This window comes from Ischnura elegans, chromosome 12 (assembly GCF_921293095.1).
Source record: "Ischnura elegans chromosome 12, ioIscEleg1.1, whole genome shotgun sequence".
Classification (NCBI taxonomy): domain Eukaryota; kingdom Metazoa; phylum Arthropoda; class Insecta; order Odonata; family Coenagrionidae; genus Ischnura; species Ischnura elegans.
In genome coordinates this window covers 48812806-48832034 of record NC_060257.1, presented here as the reverse complement: position 1 = coordinate 48832034, position 19229 = coordinate 48812806, and the positions used below count along the sequence as shown (strand labels likewise).

Here is a 19229-nt window from a genome sequence, read left to right as displayed (position 1 = left end):
ACCCTGATAAATTTTGTGCCAATGGCTAATGATTCTTCTCAATTATCTTTGCAACTGGTCCAATCGTACAAGGTCGGAATGTTTCAAGCAGCAACATACAGTATGTGGAACTTACTCACAAAGCGTACAACACGGAGGTCTGAAGTGACTGAATTTCCCATAGACTAGGCTCCGCCTATCGCATTTTGATTGGTTTTCAGGAAGTCATGTGCCATATTCCCTCACCTCCCAGAAAAACTTGGGCCAGCCCCTCAGTCACAAAGATATTTTAAATGAACTTCTTCTCTCCCTTCTTCTGAATGCATACGAAACAAATTGCCCACTTTTCAACACAAATGCAGCAATGCTCCATGCATTTAACTACAGTGGAACCTCGATAAAACGACACCCCACGGTGCACCAATAAACACTCGCTATAGCGAATTGTCGCTTTACCGGAGGTGGTGCAAATAATAGCCAATATACCTCATATTACTCCTTTATTTTTATTTTCTCGCTTAGACGTGCTTGGTGTTTTTTTTGGCCATGGTGTGTTCCATCAAATGCTTTCTATTCATGCAAATCATGGACGTGCGGGTATGCTGACGACTGCTTTCTGCCGCCCGAGGAAGAAAAGATCAAGCATTCGCGAATGCTAATGCCACAATATTTTCACCAAAATTAACTACTTCTTTATCGAACGACAGTTTACCACATAAATTTGAGACCGAGCACTCAATTAACTTCATTTCTAACAGATAGCTAGCAATTACAGAGATTAAGGAGTCTTGGTGTAAGTTTTTCCGGCGGTGAAACCCTCGCTATGGCGAGAGCCAACACCAAAAGGGCCTCGTAAAAACGAAATTTTTAACATGCTTATTATAGGATCAATTGACGGTGCATCGGCTATCTCTCGTAATGGCGGGGGTCTCGCTATAGCCCGTACTCGCTTTAACGAGGTTCCTCTGTATACTATTTTTACCTTTATTCTGTCTCTCTGAAGTCTTTCCCTGACAATAGGGTAGTTTCCTTCATCAAAGAAACCGAAAGGCATTGATTGCGATTTGTTACCCACAATTACTGTATTCATAATATACAATTCATTTGATTTTAAAAATACCGGTTTAGACGAATGGCAATGGTCCATTTTTATCCTCATTTGAAAAGGGCCAGATTGGCACCCATGCGATGCCACTCCACGTGACGTCACAGGGACCTAGTTTCTATAGAAGATAGGAGTTATACATCGTCTGAGATTACCAATGCATGCATGAGGCGCAGAGCTCAGGGAAACATCTCTTAATAATCACCTATTAAAACTGGCTAAGGTCGGAAAGTTTTCTTCATTTGATAAGGTATTAATAAACCTTTTTTAAGCCAAGCGCTACCAGACAGCAAGGTACTCAGCTACCCTCTAGCATCCTGCGTCCTATCAGCGCTCAGAGCCTCGATCAAGGTCACCTCACAAGGCGGGAGGGGGAACCAGAAATACGTCACACGGAGAGATTTCCTTACCCGTCGCGTTTTCGCGCGCTTGAAAATTTTCACTTTTCATTTAATCGCGAAAAATAGATATCGTCATTTAAAAATCTAAAAGCGTGAAATACGTACTCCAGGAGTAATAATCTTCCGATATAGGCAATAAAAAAATAATAGGAAACCACCCTATTGTCTAACAATAATTTATCTGAATTCCAATCCCAATGATTTTTATTTCCCTGACCGATATGAACCCTGGCATCCAATGCACTGAGTTTCACAACAACTACGGGTAACTGGAAAGGTAGAAATTGGAACAAATGCGTGCTGTGTGAAACATATACATATTTACTAGTTACAGCAGCATATGGACACGACATGATTGGGAGGTGCACATAATTATACATTCGGAGAGTCCAGGGTATAACGAGGAAGGAGGATTTGGTGTAGAATTAGCCAAAGAGATTCCACTACAAAATTAATTATATATATTTTTCTTTACAATTTACCTTACTGAATCAAAAATTATTCTCCAACTGAACATGACACCAAAAAATGCTTTTCCATCCTGATACTTTTTACCAAAGTGTGCAAGAAATTAATACAACATACGATGAACAAAATTGAATTCATTTTTGAAAGGGTTAATAAATTTAAATGCAAACTGTAGAACCTCTTTTAAGGCCCTGGATCCTATAGAGAGAAGGATGATAAGCTAATATTATTAACACACTGCCTCCCAATTCTTCCATAGACAGTCACATTTAAAGTGAAATTATGCCCATAAAGGACTTAATCTCCATAATTACACTTTCAACATTTAACCATAATTTAAATAATCATTAAACTTAAATATAAAAAATTCAAAATGGGAAAAATAAGGAAAATTTTTATTAAAATTACTGTTAGTATACTCAATAAAACTTAAAATAAGTTAGTGTTGTTTAATTTTATCTCAAGCCAGTTGAAATGCACAATTATTATTCCTGAGTACATGCTTCTGCATTTAGGATTTACCCCTTATAATAATAAAAGTTCCATACTTGTCAGATTTCTCTGAGCATGCATATTCATGACACAGTAAAACACCTACATGAGGAGCTGATACGAATCATTATTCAGTTAATTACACGAGTTTCAGTCCCAAGGAATATATCCATATGAAACAACCGTAACAAATGAAATAGAATTTTGATATCTATACTGACTCAACACATTCAAAGATAGGTGTTACATTGCTTACTGATTTATTATTACAAGAAATGAAAAAATAGACCTCTGGCAATTAAGAAAATTTTTTACAACTACATATCATATCGATAAAACCTTTACAGGGCCTATTAGCCTCCATTCTATTGATATAATTTCATATTGTTCGTAAAATTGTGCTTAATTATATGTTGTTCATTTGATGGTATAAAACTCCATATGATTATTTCACATTAAAATTATCAAATTCCCTACCATTTTGCTAAAAATATCATAAAATAACAAAATTTCCATTAGCCAGATATTAACTCCAAAAATGCAGAGGCAAAAATCTCCAAGAAACATATACATACCCAAAAAACAAACTGGATAGGTATTTAACATCAATATTTTTGCTTTGCCTAGGTATTAACAAGAAAATTACCTCCAATTTGGTATTCCTCAACAGAATTCCATTCAGTAAATTAACACCATTCAAGACAATATTTTATGATATGTAATATAAAAACAGCATATTTGCTTTTTGATGAATCTCAGAGGGACTGATGACATTTGATCAGAAGCTCTCCAGCTAGAGGTTTTACTGTGCACGCATATACCAGTTGTTAAACCAGCTAAGCATTTTAACAGTATGCAACTGAAGATATTAGCAAAATTTATAATTTCTTAGAGGCAACTTACAGCGAAAATGTACAGACTACAAACACTTGGAAACAACCATGCATATTAGTGAATTAATCATAAAACATTTCACCCTAATATCTAGCAAATAGAGAAAATATGAATTTAGCTATTTACAGCAGTAAAAAGGGTCTTAAATAGATAGAAAATAAATTTACAGACTTCCATCATTAAAGTATCCACTTTATACTGTTCAGCAGCTTCTTCAACAGGGAATATTAATAAAAAATTAATAAATACATCTTCTTCACGCTGGCATACAAAATCCACTTAAATTAACTTAGAACTATAAAAAAATGATGTTAACACTGAGCCAAGGGCTAATGCTAGTGGATGCGTATGTGAAATCACCAACAATATTTTATTTAGAGTTATCAATATTATAATTCACCAAAGACTACCTTTTGTCTTAATAGTTAACAATTAAAAAAGATATGTGTATCTAACCTATGTAACTTATGGCTTTTATGGCACAACAATCGTTATTTCATTCATACGATTTTCTCACATTTCAAGATACATAATACCAATTTGTTTATCGTTTGAAATACCTGATTGCAGAGACAGGAAAGGAGAGGCATTAAATATATTTAACGATTTCAATAATTATTACCAACAAGTACGATGAAGACAAATTAAGGAAAGCTAGGACAATGGGGACATAGTTAAGATTTTTTAAGGAATTTAATTTCCTCAATTTTGGCAGTAAAAAATGGTATTGGGACAAGTATTTAAAATTTAAATGGCATTTTAAAATGCACTGTAAGGCATAAAAGGAATGCAAAACATTAACTTGCATCACTTTCACCGCAGCTTAAAAATGATACACCCATGTCTCATATAGCGCAATTTCGATTAGTGCAATTTCGATATAGCGCAAATTCGTTCCTCGGGGAAACATTGCAACGCAGTGTAGCCTAATCAAAAATCTTAAACGCTCTCGTGATAAAACATGAACTTGCGCTAAGTACACACGAAATTTCTATCATTTTACGCTTATTAATATTATTGCTTACCTTGTATCTTCTTTTCTGTTTATATATTAATCGAAATCCATTAATGTGCAATGGCCAAAAGTATTACTCGTCATTGGGTCCAGATAGCCGGCCTACCGAAGTAATTTATCTCGTCTCCTTAACAGAATGGTAATAAATAATTTAGATCGTTAATTAAGCGTGGGGCTGGTGGAAATGATTTTTTTTTCAGCAATACGGTTTAAGACGTATTTTTGCCGTCATAGGTTATCGGGCGATTGACTTCTAGGTAGAGGGTCTACGCTAAAGCCTTCAAGGTCGTCGGTATTCACAGAAATGGAGCGGTGGCCGAGTTGCGCATGAATAGCATCAACACATAAAAGGGTCCGCTATAGAGTCTCAAACACAATGGCTTCGTTCCCTCCCCGCAGTCGTAGGCCTTCTGCATCTCAGGAAAACAGTTCAGCAGTGGAAGGTGATTTAGATAGAGCCTTACAGAGTAAAAACCAAGAGAATATGCCAAAAAATAGAAATGCGTATAGAAAAATCAAGAATTTATCAAGAAAAACTATAAACCTAGAAGAGGAATTGAAAGAGGTCAATTGCTTTGAAAATGGAGAACGTCAAAGCGATATTGCACGGAAGTTTAAACGCACGATGCCATATTCTGACTAAAGACGAAGTTAAAACATCAGTGACCTCAGCCGCACCATCTTCAACCAAGCGGTCTACACATACGGAAAGTTCATAGTGAATCAGTACAAAAAGACGAGAGTGGTAATCGCTCCGAGACATTAAGTGAAAGCTCCGGTTGGTTCCAGAATTTAAACGGCAAGCAGGTATTTTCAGTGCGGCGATATCAGGTGAATCTGCAAGTGTTGATAGCGCAGCCACCACAACATTTTCTGATGAACTCCAAGCTGTGATTGAAAGTGGCTCCTTTCCCCCTCAACCAGTTTTTAGTGTTGACGAGACGATATTGTTTTGGAAAAGAATGCAATCTCGTTCATTCATGTTCAGGGAAGGAAAACCTGGGGAAGGTTTCAAGGCATTGAAAGGCTGTTTCACGTAGCTGCTAATGACTCGGAGGACTTCAAATTAAAATGATTAATCATTCATAAACTCCGCTAGCTATGAAATGGCATTCAAAGTAGCATTTTCCTGTCATTTCGATGAGCGACAAAAGGGCCTGAGTGACACAATAGTTGTTTTTAGACTAGTTTGAAAAATCGTCAACTGCCAGCAACGCATTACGATCCCCTGAGATAGCAGATGTTAGCCTACCCGCACGACAGGAGGGAATTTCAAAAGCACGTAAGAATTTTTTTTAACGTGAATTAAAGTCTTTGAATGCGTGCATACTATCTTTAAAGATGTTTTAAACTATAAACATTCATATAAATAATGTTTTCTGAGGCTTTTTATCGGAATATAGATGTTTTAGAGGAAATTCAATACCCAAGACCTATGCTACCAGGAACGCATCCCTATCTTCCCAATGTTAAAACGCTCTCGAATAACGCAAATTCGTATAGCGCAAAGAACCCAAGGAACGCATCCCTTGCGCTATACGAGACATGGGTGTATATGTAAACATCCAACTTAAACTTATTCTTGCTGAAAAAAGAGTGTGAAGAATTCGGACATTGTGCATATACATATTCTAAGTATTTTAAACATTGCGTTTCATTAGAGAGTAATCATAATGACATCCAAAATTTTTTTGCCTTATTAAAATGTTTCACTTTTGTTCAGCTACATCATTATTCAGGGAACTTCTACTAATATTAATTCACATATAAGCTGACCAATTCTGCATGGCTTTATGAGATTAACATAAGTACTTGATCACACACAAATGTGTTTCCTGAAAATTTTCTCAAGTACCACTAATCGCAAAAAAATACCTGGATACCAGGAAATTGAATCAAAAAAGAGCATTTTCCAGTTGTTTCCATACGTCCAAATGTGTCTACAATATGCATTGGAAAAGAGATTAGAGCATCAGACCTTACTACCAGATACAGTTAACTCTCAATTATACAAATTCAGCGGGACCAGAAAATTGGCACTCTGTAATATTGAATTATGTAATTTCAAACCTCTAGAAGCCTTTTTTTAACGTTTTCGTAGGTTATGTACAACAGAATTCTTAGAAAATGCTTTTCGTTATTGATTTTATGCTGTGAATTAATAATTTATCAAGTTTTATTGTAATACAACCCTAAACTTCCCATTCTTTAAAGTTAAATATCTACGATCTTAGCACTATAAAATTTTCCGTCCACTTAAGAAAATGTAATCAAATAACCCATTGAAAATTTGTGTATTAGAATTCAATCTTAGAACTTTGAGGTCAGTACCAAATAGCAACTGTTATCTACACATAAGGTAGATTTGTTTCAAATGCCCATGGAATTTTAACGTCAGCTGGCCTAACCGCCATTTATGTCGCCTTCTATCACTTAGTCACAAGAAAAAAGGAAAAACAAGGGTCTTAGCCCGTTTCCAAAATAACTTTCGTCTGTTGGTATTTGTACTTCTTTCCGTATTGTCCGGTGAATGTACCATTAATTATTGAATTAGTTATTTTCATTATGATTCAGTTACGCTCGTTACTTTATAAATTATGTAGGATATGATTTCTACCAGCAAATCATTGAAGTAAATTCTTTTCAGGTTCTCTGTCCAGATGCCATGCTCCATTAACTTCTTGGCAGATGTAAAAAGGGAAGATTTTCAATTTGTCATAAAAGCTATTGATGCCACATGTGAGGTGCCATGTTTATATAGCATACCAACAGGAGCAAGGTTCTTGCCGGAGAAAGGCTGGAGATGTATCTTCTGTTATCGGGGAAATAAAGAAAGAAACGTAATTATCCACATTCATTTTTTCCTACTACACACATTTTATCATTTATCAACATATTAAGGTGAAGTGCTTGTTCACTTGCATGAATTTCCAAAAATGATACCCCAAAACGTGTGCCTTAACCTCATTTAGCTTTCGTGTTTCTTTCTCCATCATATTGAAAATTATGCTGAGTATCATTGATATAAAGAAAAGATTGTCTTAGTTTTATCACCAAAAATTAGAAGCGTAATCGTAAATAAATAGTACCTTGGAAAGGGCAAAGCAAATAACTAATTTCAATTGAAAATTCTGCAGAGAAGAAGTGAGACAATTTTATAGAAATGGCACCTCACACCCAGTTTCTGTCAATGGCCATGATCAGGGGCACAGCTAGGAATTAAGGCTGGGGGGATTTAGGAGCACTAATACCAGGGTGTGTGAGGGTATGGAGTACCCACCAGGATAAGCAGTAGGTGCGAGATTAATAAATTGCGGAATTTTAAGATAAATGGTTCAAAATTGTGAGTTTTACGGCTTCCTGAGGGATATTTAATAATCATTATTGTACTATTCTATTAGTTATATCAATCCAATAAAATAAAACGGATTAAACTTAAAAATTTCTCTAAGCTCTGTGGGGGTGTTTTATCCCCCAAAACCCTCCCCTCGCTTTGCCACTGGCCATGATGACAATGGAAAAGCCTTTGACTGAAACTTTGGCAGAGAGGTAGATACCCAGATTGAAGCCCGAGAAGAATTAAATTCAATATTAATTAGTTTTTTTTTCCCCTTTCGACACTAATATTTATTTCTGCTATTTGTAGCACTAAAATTAAAAAAAAAACTTTTACCGTGAAGAATAAAACCCAAAAACTAAAGAAGGCCTACATATTGAGGTAAAATTTTCAAGAATTAATAAAAGTAAACCAACATTTGAAAAATTACTAATGTACATACCTAGAAAATAACGAGCCCTAACACGACGTATTTCTGGCATCAAATATATTGTTTTTGGTATGTTTATTGTTTCCTAAAATTTTCAATTTAATTTTGAAAATTTCATACTTATGTAAAAAGTAGAGATGGGTCGAATAGCAGATTTCTCGAATTCGAATATTAAATCATTGCTCGAATATTCGAATACCTCGAATTTCGAATACCTCGAATACTAAATGATGAATGCTGGTATGTTTGACTCGGTTGCCTATGAAGCAGGAAACAAGATTTTGGGGAGTAATTTTGATTTCCTTTAAATGATTCGAACAGGAATTTAGCTTATTAATGAATATTTTAATTTTATGGAAACAATTGGGCATATAATTAATTCAACTAACATCGCTTTACCCTCACTCCTGCTGCCAAGTGCTAGCTGACAATCTGAGGCATTTTGCAAAATACAAGCTCTTTTCCACCGGATTTTCTTCAATTATTTTGTAAGTTTTTTTTGTTAGTTATTATTATTAGTCCATCTTTGGGAGTTCTCACGAGATAAGAAGATGAATTGGAATTGCTATCAGGGAGAAACCAAATATTCTGAGAAAATATCCCTTTGTCTGGGACTGTAACAATAAAGATTTATAGCACCACTCATAAATTGTAACTTGATATATGTTTTCGGAAAAAAATACGGCATCAACTCCCGAGAAGCTCTGCGGCTCATATCGAGTTTCGCCAGAATGCTAAGTCTCTGTCGTATTTTGACATTTATTTCTTTGCGTAAAATGCTTAAATAAACTCAGAAATACTTCGTGTTTGGTCTTATTCTTTTTGAAATTACGCGCACATTACTAATGTTTCAATTCAATAAAGGTGTAACATCAATTGACGAAAGTCATTCTTAGACACCTTTTGTGCTAATAGATGACTCATGCAGCGGTTGACCTCCACAGAAATGGGGAACTTCCAAGCTGGTAGGAAAAAAGGTCAGTGGGGGAGAAAAGGGAGGGCCCGAAAGACGTTTCTATTGTTCTCGTGTAACTTGGTATTTTTTCGAAGCTAAGGTCTTCGTAATATGATCCCTGCGCGAGCTGTGACCTTTTTTTATTTCGAAGATGAGGAAAGCCTCAGAGGGGGCTAGTGCTGAATGGAGAGGGATACCGGATCTTGGGAAATGCGCTAATGTAAGTATCCCACGTTACTCACACAGCTGTTGACCTCCAGAAATGGGGAACTTCGAAGCAGGTAGCCAGAAAAAGGTCAGTGGGTGAGAAAAGGGGGGAGGGCGTGAAACACGTTTTTATTGTTCTCGTAACTTGATATTTTTTTCGAAGCAGGGGTCTTCGTAATGCGATCCCTGCGCGATCTGGGGCCTTTTGTTTGATTTCTGAGAAGAGGAAAGCGTCAGAGTGGGTGAGGCAAGTGCAGAATGGAGGGGGATAGCGGATCGTGGGAAATGCCCTTAGGTTGCTATCCCATGGCACTGAGGTTCTCCTGGTGGGGGGAATCGGGGATTTTCGGATTTTTTCACCCGACCATTTTGGTTCCCCTCGTCGAACTCTTTTCTCCGCTAAAATCCACGAATTTGATGTTATTCGTCAACTTGCGTAAAACGGCGCAGCGAGCACTAAACGACTAGAGTTCTCTTCATTTTTCCGAGTCAACTACCAACGACGTGCGTGCGACAGTGTATGACGCGAAATTCAAAGTATTCGAGGTATTCGAGGCGGTACTTTTCGCATAACTATTCGAAACCTCGAATATCGAATACTTTCTAATATTCGAGGTATTCGAGTATTCGCGGATACTATTCGCACATCTCTAGTAAAAAGCTAGTTTTCGATCAAAAAATTTGGAAAAAAAATCAGGATGGTAGACCATAATAATATGTACATTTTAAAATTAAGAAAAAGATTTTACAAAAATAAAGACTGGAGATATGGTTAAAAAACGAAAAATCATGTTTCAATTTTTTTGGGTTATTTTCCATTGTTAGGGCCTGAAACTTTGGAGAAACACACAATTTTTAATGCACTCCAGGTGTATATTTTTTATTTTTCAAAATATCTGGGGGCACTTTTCACTATCTTAACCGGCTAGACCCTTTTTTGCCTTCGTTCGTATACACAAATCCAATTTGCTTTAGGGGACTGAGCTCAATGTTCATAATTTCAAAACAATATTTATTTTCAAGTAGTGCCATGTATTTACCATAGGTTTTGCCCCGGGACCACAATTTCACTATGTATTATCAAAAATTTCATAATATTCTATTTCGTATGATTGAGAGTTTACTGTATTAAAAATGGTAGCTTAAATGAGACCATCACTATGTATGAATTAAAAAACGCATTTTTGTAAATGACAAAATGGCATCACTTTGTTTGATAGAGCAGTTCATCTTGCTATGACTAAAGCTACAATCAAAAGTTGCTAGATTACCTAAAGATGCATTTCCTTTCAGTCTATGCCTTTTAATACAGGACTCACTTTTAACTTCAGCTTATATCCTTCCATCAGTTACTATTCTTCCATTTTTCTATCTACATGCCCAAAGAGTATTAATGCCATGCTAGGGTTTTAACCTCACACAACCCAGAGCATTGCCTTAAAATCTAAATCCCTCATTGCTAGCTTTTCACCCTAGGGTTAATAATGAGTTCATTTTATTAATTTCCATCAAAAATAATTTAACTCTTCAAATCTTCTTGATTCAGGCCATGGGTGGGACTTTTTAAGGCTATAGTTTCAATTAGGAAGTTGCCCATAGCAAAGTTGATATCAAAAAGGTTTTCCAGGGAAAAACCTGAGAAGAATTTACTAATATAATTACCCTAGAGAGATTAAATGCTTCCCTTTCAAGAAATTTTATAAAACTTTTGCTTGGTGCTCTATAATAACCCAAACACATGACTAAGCCCTAACTATCGAGGATTAAATTAGTCTAGACAAGTCTTATGGAGTATAATTATCCTAACTTTATACATAATTCTCATTAACTCATAATTTTAACATTAGGAGAACATTAGATATTTAAAGAAAGTAGGAAACCATTACAATTTACTGACCTGACTTTGTAAGAAAAGTGATTTCTCTGGTACGTATTAAAAAAAAAATATTTTCTTTTTCTCATTCCAAGCCTCAGAAGATTTAACACTTCCTCCAAACACTTAAAGGTACTCCACATTGAATTACAATAATTTTTACACACCAAAACTTAAAAGATTAATCAGGAACATTTTTCATGAATTATAAGATTAAAGACGAGGAAATATTTTCAAATACATATTTGTACAGCAAGAGTAATTTATATATACATAAGAAATAACTTAGATAGAACACTTTGTTTTGGAAAATCTGAGTCATTTAGTGTATTGATTTTGAAATGGTGCAGCCATGTTTACCAGCTAAAACCTGTGCAGCTCTTAAGAAACAGGTTATTTCCTGAAAAGTTCCACAATGAGGAGAAAATTGCTTGGAAATCCTAATAGCGTTCTGGTAGACGGTATATCTGAGGTGAAATTAACAAGTATGCTGCTACCTGATGCTGTTGCGGATGTCCAAGCAAAGTGGACTCTGGCCTTGAGGGAAGGGAATATGATGATGCCGAGGGTACGTTGGAGTACTGAGGGGGTGAATGCCAGTAGACTGATGACTGGTAGGGTTGTTGAACCTGAGGAACTCCAATGGGACGAGGCTGAAGCCTAGGGGGCGGAGGCCGACTTCCAGAACTAATGGGCATAGGTTCCACCTGTTACAAATATGCATTCAAAAACGTTTTCACCTATGAGGGAAAAGGACAACATAAGTGGACTTATCTAAAAATAAAGAAATCAAATGACAAAAATTAACATGATGAGAGGTACTAAAAAACTAAAATTACTTATATTTCTGCGTTGATAAATGATATACCCTATATTCTAACAAATGAATCACTTTTTCACCAAACTGGGTTAGATACTAAATTATACTTATCTACGCAGGGGTATAAAGTATACTCCATTTTATGCAAGGAAAATACACTATGCTAAAATATCCTAAAATCTATCAAATCACGATGATCAAAACCAATCACCATTGGTTCATTTTTTAGTAAAAAAAATCGAGAACAAATGATTGATCAAAATATGGATGAAGTTCCATCATTACCAAGCCTGTTCATAGCTACATAGTTACAGTGAAGAGATACTATATAGGTATGCATACTTTTCAGATATTTTCTTTTAACAAGTACAAGAAATCAGATTATAAAAACAATATTCTACACAACAAAAGGAAATGAAATTGACAGCTACAAAAAATACATCACAAAATTTGAATCTAACTAAAGAAAAAAAAGGTAGTTGTTGAAGTGAAAATGTCGATTTGCTCGCTGATGGTAAAAATTCAAAACATATACAAAACATTACTCTAAAAATTTTAAAATAAATTTTTTACCCTCAATGTCATGACCCTCTGTAAATAGTACAGAGATAGGCTTGAATAACACTTGGGTACCAAAACTTTGATGATGATGATTGCCAATATAAAGTACTTTCTAAGTTCAATAATATATATTGTATACAATTATATTATATATATATATAGGTATGTACATCGGTAATCCTAAGAGATGAAAGGCCACCTCCCTAATTATAAGATTTCATATTGAGTGAATCCAGGTGTTAAACTACGGAATCTAGTGAAAGCAGGAGCTCCAGCAGTGATATTCAGCTAACAAACCATAATGATTATGCTTCATCAGATCCCATCCCAAGAGGAGAAAGGAGTGGGGTGTATAGGTTAAAATGTGAATGCAAAGCGGTGTATGTTGGGCAAACAGGGCGACAATTTCAGGAACGGGTGGAAGAACACCAAGCCTGCCTGAGAAATAAAAAGACAACTTCACAATTTGCTATACATTTGTTAGATAGCAATCATCAAAGTGATTTTGTTTTTGAAGACCTTCATTTTGAACCTAAAGGACCTAGATTATATGCTTTGGAACAGATGGAAATTTTGCAGCATGTACTTTCCAATGACAACATTGTAAACGAATTTTTGTATGACTCCCACTCCCCTCTTTTAAGCCTCCCACTCCTAAATTCCTGGGCTAATGACATGACGAACTCTTCCGCCTCTCTCTCACCTGAACCATCCCCCCCTCCACCTGCCATGCCCTCCCTAAGGGAGCCTCCTCCCCCTAACTTCTTTCAAACCATATGACCAAGTTCTTTCCCCCTCCCTCTTCTCTGTTGACCAATCCGTTCAACCTAGTTACCTTCCTCCCTACCCCTCCTAGCCTGGTATAAAAGGATGTGATGGACCTCTGTAGAGTTCACCTGATGATGACGTCTAATGTTGAAACCATGGTCGTAAATTTGTAAATAAATATTAATGTGAAAGTACAAAGTTCCTCTTTTTAATGTTAATTATGAATCGCTTTCACCAAGTTACGCCTCAAACAATCAATTTGATTATGCTTCAGTTGATGAAATAGATATAGAATTTCAATACGTAAATCCTTCTCTGTATCACCAAGACCCTTATTTCTGACATGATAGCATCAAGTAATTATACATCTCAGCACACTTCAAAGCTTGTATCACATCAATAGGATTGAAGATATGATTTCCTGTAGGGTTTCGGAAGTCATGAAGTTCACTTCCCCATATAATATTAACTTCCTCTCATAAAACCAGGATCTTTATACTCTGTTCATTTTATCTCTGCCAATGAGCTGGTATGGCCAAAGCAAATGGAAATGGGGGTAGGGAAAGTTTCTCGACATGTGACTTTGTCTTTGCCAATCAGCAAACAGTAGGCGTGGCCTCAGTGAGTCGCTCTCAGACCTCCGCCGAGTGAACATCGTGAATCTCCTCGTGAAGCAGTGTTGCCAAACCTCACGCGTTCTCCTTGCATGTGACTAAGTATGCCTTCCACCAACGGTGCCTCATTCAGTAGGGTAGCTGACAATGTCATGGCCTTCTGTGAAAGGATTATCCCTAATGACTGCCAAATGAGTAGGTTTTTTGTATCAATGACGAAGCCAAAATACCTGTGGCCACCTATGACTCACACGTTTTCAGTGACAAAGTAGGGCGGCTATGTACATTCGGCAACGTTATGTTCGCTCCTCCTCTCTCTCTCGGTACAACCCCTCCCCTATCAGCGAAGCCATCCGAGAATGTACGGGCTCTCACGAAAGCTCACCCGCAGACATAAAGTGAATAGACTATAGTTAATAACCCTACCCTCCAAAATCCATTTAGTTTTGTGAACAATAGTAGTGAAGGCATCAGCTCAATGATGATGAAAAGTAGTTTATAAAAGAATTCTGAAACAAATGCAATAGGCACTAAAGTGAACCAGTCTCATCAGCACTTTCAGGGGAGAAAGCATCTCGGGGTCAAAGTCCTTTAATTATGTTATTCAGTTATCTGTCACAATAACAGCTAAGTTTCATGGTGGCTGGTTGAGCACTAGGTTTAATAACTAAAAAAAAACTTTCCTTCTCGAAGGAAAGTTTCCATTCCAAAATATATTAGATAGGTGACTAATAACACACACTTCTCACACGGTAGGTCTTCAAAAACACTCACATAGGCTCAGGTGATGAAACTTGCAATGTGAAATAGTTGCCTGTCAAACAGTACACACGTAGAAGTCCTGTCATTCTGACCTTTACCCAATGGCCTTAAATTTGACCTATGATTCCCAAGCAATAAGGATTTCTTAATTTAAACAGGGTTCCCACTCAATCTAAATTTTAAAATTCATAGTTTTTTCCAGGTTTTCACAGTCTAAATGTCTTCAAATTCATGGTTTGTAGATAAACCATTGTAAACAAGCTGCCATGTTGTTTATTTAAATGAATTAAAATTAACAATAGTAGTGAGGAAGCAATAATGGGAGTGAGGGACGCGAAAAGAAAAAGGGGAGTCGGGTATGGAGAGAAGGAAGAGATAGACGTGTTGTAAAAGATTGGGAGAAAAATTAAAGTTGTGGTGTATTGAGAGACCGGAGGAAGAAATACGACAGAACTCAAGATCGGCAGAAATAAGAAAAGGATGCAGAGAAAAAGGAGGCGCCTACGAGAGAGAAAGAGACCGGAGGAAAGGGGACACGGCAGAACTCAAGATCCCCACTGGTGCAGTTCATGGCAGTGGTTCAGTGAGTGATAGTACGGATAGTACAAATGGGATTGTGATAGTCATGGCGGCTTGTTGATGTTGTTTATGCTCATGAGTTTTAAATTGTAAAATTTCTTTATAAAGTGTTATAAAAATCATTTGTTAAGTAAGAGAAGTGAAAAATTAAACACAAAGTTACACCATTTTAGGCAGAAATATCGATCACGTAACAATCATTGGCCGCACGTTAACTACAAATTTCACAAACGCGACAGACGCTGTGAATCCAAACGTAGCAATAAAAGTGCTATCTCTCTTAACGTCACATGTCGTTGGCAAAATTCAGCTCCGGATAATGGTTGTGTGGGAAAATGGAGGGACCAGAGTGCCAGGGAAGGTAAGAAGTGTCTGAATTTTAGCAAGTTTTAATGAACACTTTGGTTACCAGTCTTCCAGCTTTGGCACAGGCTTAAGGTCAATGTGTTATCAGGGCACACGGACCAATGATTGCGCTTCAAAGGACGTGTCCAAATAAATCCATGGCCATGTCTGCGCATGACTGACCTTGAAATATGATCGAAATATCCATTTTTCTTTTAATCTGCCTATCGCAGTTCTATGATCGTAAAATCAAGATTGAGAGATTTTTAAGGCTTTAGGACGAAATTCACGGCTTTTTCCAGGTTTTTTTCACGGTATATGAAATTCACGGCTTATTCACGGTTTTAAGGTTGAGTGAGAACCCTGTTTAAACCACCAAGGCATAATTATTATTTGAATGGTGGCAAACACTATTATTATTTTATAAGTCACAATAAATAGATTCTGCTTTATTTGATGAAGGAAACTACCCCATTATAACTGCCTACATTGAATGACATCATAATTATTTCACAGCGTGTTTGTCTCCAAAATAAATGACATCAGGTATGAGAAAATGAAAGTATCTGATGGAAATGTTTAAGACAAAGAAGAGATAGGTTAAAGGTTAGGGTATGTGAAGACTATATTTATGACTTAGGATATATGATAACTTAATACACCCATGCCTCACTTAGAGCAATTTCGATATTGCCAAAATTCATTCCTCAGGGAAACTTCCCAATGCTGTTAAGTATTATTAAATAGCCTTAACAATTCCTTGGTAAAATGTGAACTTGCACTCAGTAGATACGAAATTACTCTCATTTTATGCATTTTAATAGTATTGCATGCCTCAAATGTTAAACTTTGTTTATATATTCGCCGAAATCCAATGCTGCACAGTGGCCAAAAACATTACTCATCATGCGTCAGGATAGTTGTCCTACCAAAGTCATTTATCTCGTCTCCTTTACTGAATGATATTAGTTAATTTAGACCATTAATTAAGTTTGGAAGTAGTGGAAATGAGTTTTTGAAAGCACTACGGTTTGAGATTATTTTATTGAGGTATTTTTTGCTGTCCTGTCCCTATTTGATGTATTTTTTGCTGTCCTAGGTTATTGGGTGAATTGGCTTCCACATAAAGGGTCCAGCTGAAAGACTTCAAGGTCAAAGGTATTCACGGTGGAGAAATGGAGTGGGGGCCGAGTTGCGTATGATTAGCATCAACACGTAAAAGGGTATGAGAGAGAGTCTCAAACGAATTGGCTTCCAGTCATACGCCCTTATCGTCTCAGGAAATATAGTGATGCAGTTGTTCAGCTGTAGAAGGTGATTTTGACAGAGCCATACGGAGTGAAAACCAAGTGAACAATGGCAAAAAATAGAAATGTGGATAGAAAAATAAAGAAGTTATCAAGGAAAAGCATAAACCAAGAGTAGAAATTAAAAGTTATATATTGCTTTGTAAACAGAGAGCGTCAAAGCAATATTGCGTGTAAATTTAAGCTCATGATCTCGACAGTCCGCACTATTTTTCCAAATAGATATGCAGTTAAAAGGTGAGTGAGATTAGCCACACCGACTGCAGCCAAGCGGTCAACTTGTACGTGAAGTTCATTGCTGGAAACAAAACGGAAAGACTTCTAATTACCTGGATTTATGATAAACGGTCAAATGATGTTCCTCTATCACAGGCAGTTAATTTTTCAAAATCTGTGGCTTTATTTGAATCTATAGAAGAAGATGAGGGTGGTGATTGCTACGAGACATCTAGTGGAAGCTTGAAGACAAAAGGGCCAGGGCGACACAAGAATTGTTTTAAGACTAATTTGAAAATTCGTCACCTGCTGGCAATGCATTGCAAACCCCTAAGCTTGCATGTTTCCTTCCTATATTTTAGCCCACCCGCATACAAGGAGGGAATTTTAAGCATGTACAAATATTTTTATCAGGAAAAACATCTTTGAATGCATACATATTATCTTTAAAGATATTTAAAAATATAAATGCTTATATAAATAAGGTATGCTAAGGCTATTAATAGGAACATATATGATACCCAACACCGGTGCTACCAGGAACGCATCCCTATCTTCCCCATGTTAAAATGGTCTCGAAAATAATGCAAATTTAATTAGCGCAAAGACCCCAAGAAAAACATCCTTTGCACTAAGCGAGGCATGGAGGTATACTAAAGGTTATTTATAATTATGCAGTAAATTCACTATATGATTGAAGTAAATTAGTGAAATGATTATTTCCTGCAACTCAAACTCACAATTTAATTCATGAAATCCTTGACATAAAAACAAAAGGTTAGAATGACATGGCATACATTTATTAAAAATTTTAATTTGGAATTTTGTTATAAGAATTTTTATGGTGAAGTCATTATTAGGAAAAGAGATGAACAAAAACTGCAGAACGTTTAATTGGAGACCAAATAGCATTTGTTTTCTATGAATATTAAATGAAAAAAGGCACACAGTACAGAGAAAGACTTACTTGCAACAATTCCATTTCAGTGATGCTAAATAGAGCTTCACAACATGTATAAGGCCTATATCATTAGCTCTGCTTTGATAACTTCCACCATTCTATTCTGTCTTGGCATATCTCAAACGGATATTTTGGGATTTACCTAACATTTTCACCACTGCCTACACACTGTCCTTTTCATGCATTGTTAGTTCCAGCATAACCATCCTTATATTACCTGTTCCAACACCCTCCTCCAATACTATCCACTAAACTAACACAGCTCAGCTTTTTAACTCTTATCTTATCCCCTGGAATGACTAAAACAATGCAATTTATCAGACAGCAACCATATTTCTATTTGAGACCTCTTTCTAATGCATCCAATTGTTCATCATGCATAAAGCCTTGTCAGCTCATTTTTCACCACTGAAATGTTAGCCATTCCGTATCCTATTAATTGTGCGTATAATGTAGCTTTCATAAGTTAAAAGTAGAGTTAATGCTCTCCACTTTCTCAGACCAACTACCTAAATTCACTCTTAGAAGTACCGCAAATACTTTCCAGCAGCTTTTCATCCAATGTTCACATGCACCTTCACCTACCAATCTAATCCCCCTCCTTTCACTAACATCCTACCAAATCATCTGCAATCATTCAAAAGTTCACCTGTTAACTCACTAGTACAAGCATCTTTCCTTCACTTTGTTCTGCACATAACCAAATTACGTAATCCAATTTGAAAGCAAGCTTACATAATCTTCCTTTCTAGCTCCACACTATGGACACTGAAATGCAAGATTAACTATTTACAGTGCAACCTCGATATAACGACACCCCACGGTGTACTAATAAACACTCGCTATAGCGAATTGTCGCTTTACCGGAGGTGGAGCAAATAATAGCCAGTATACCTGTTGCGAACAGATATACAGGAACGGAAGTGGTGCGGCGACAGATAAACATCTATCCGATAAACGTAAGCATAAATCCAGACGAAAGGCGATGTTTTTTTGCATCACTAAATTTCCTTACTTAAACAATGACTAACTATTCAAACAATTTATAAGCACCGCACTGAATAAAAATCATGGAAAGCATCGTTTCGTCAATCATTATGCCAATGCACAACCGACGAAGCCATTTTTCTATGCACTTAA

The 19229-nt window shown here is 36.4% G+C and overlaps 1 protein-coding gene across 4 annotated transcripts in view; it reads right to left on the bottom strand.

Moving 5' to 3' along the window:
- Positions 1-19229, bottom strand: part of LOC124169544 (FK506-binding protein 15-like) — a 63815-nt gene that overhangs the window by 20351 nt on the left and 24235 nt on the right. For 3 of the 4 annotated variants that reach the window (XM_046548185.1, XM_046548184.1, XM_046548186.1), the window contains exon 9: positions 11654-11863. The exons of the other annotated variant lie outside the window; for it this stretch is intronic. In XM_046548185.1, coding sequence (XP_046404141.1) covers positions 11654-11863 — 210 coding nt within the window. The remainder of the gene's footprint in view (positions 1-11653; positions 11864-19229) is intronic. 4 annotated transcript variants of the gene reach the window in all.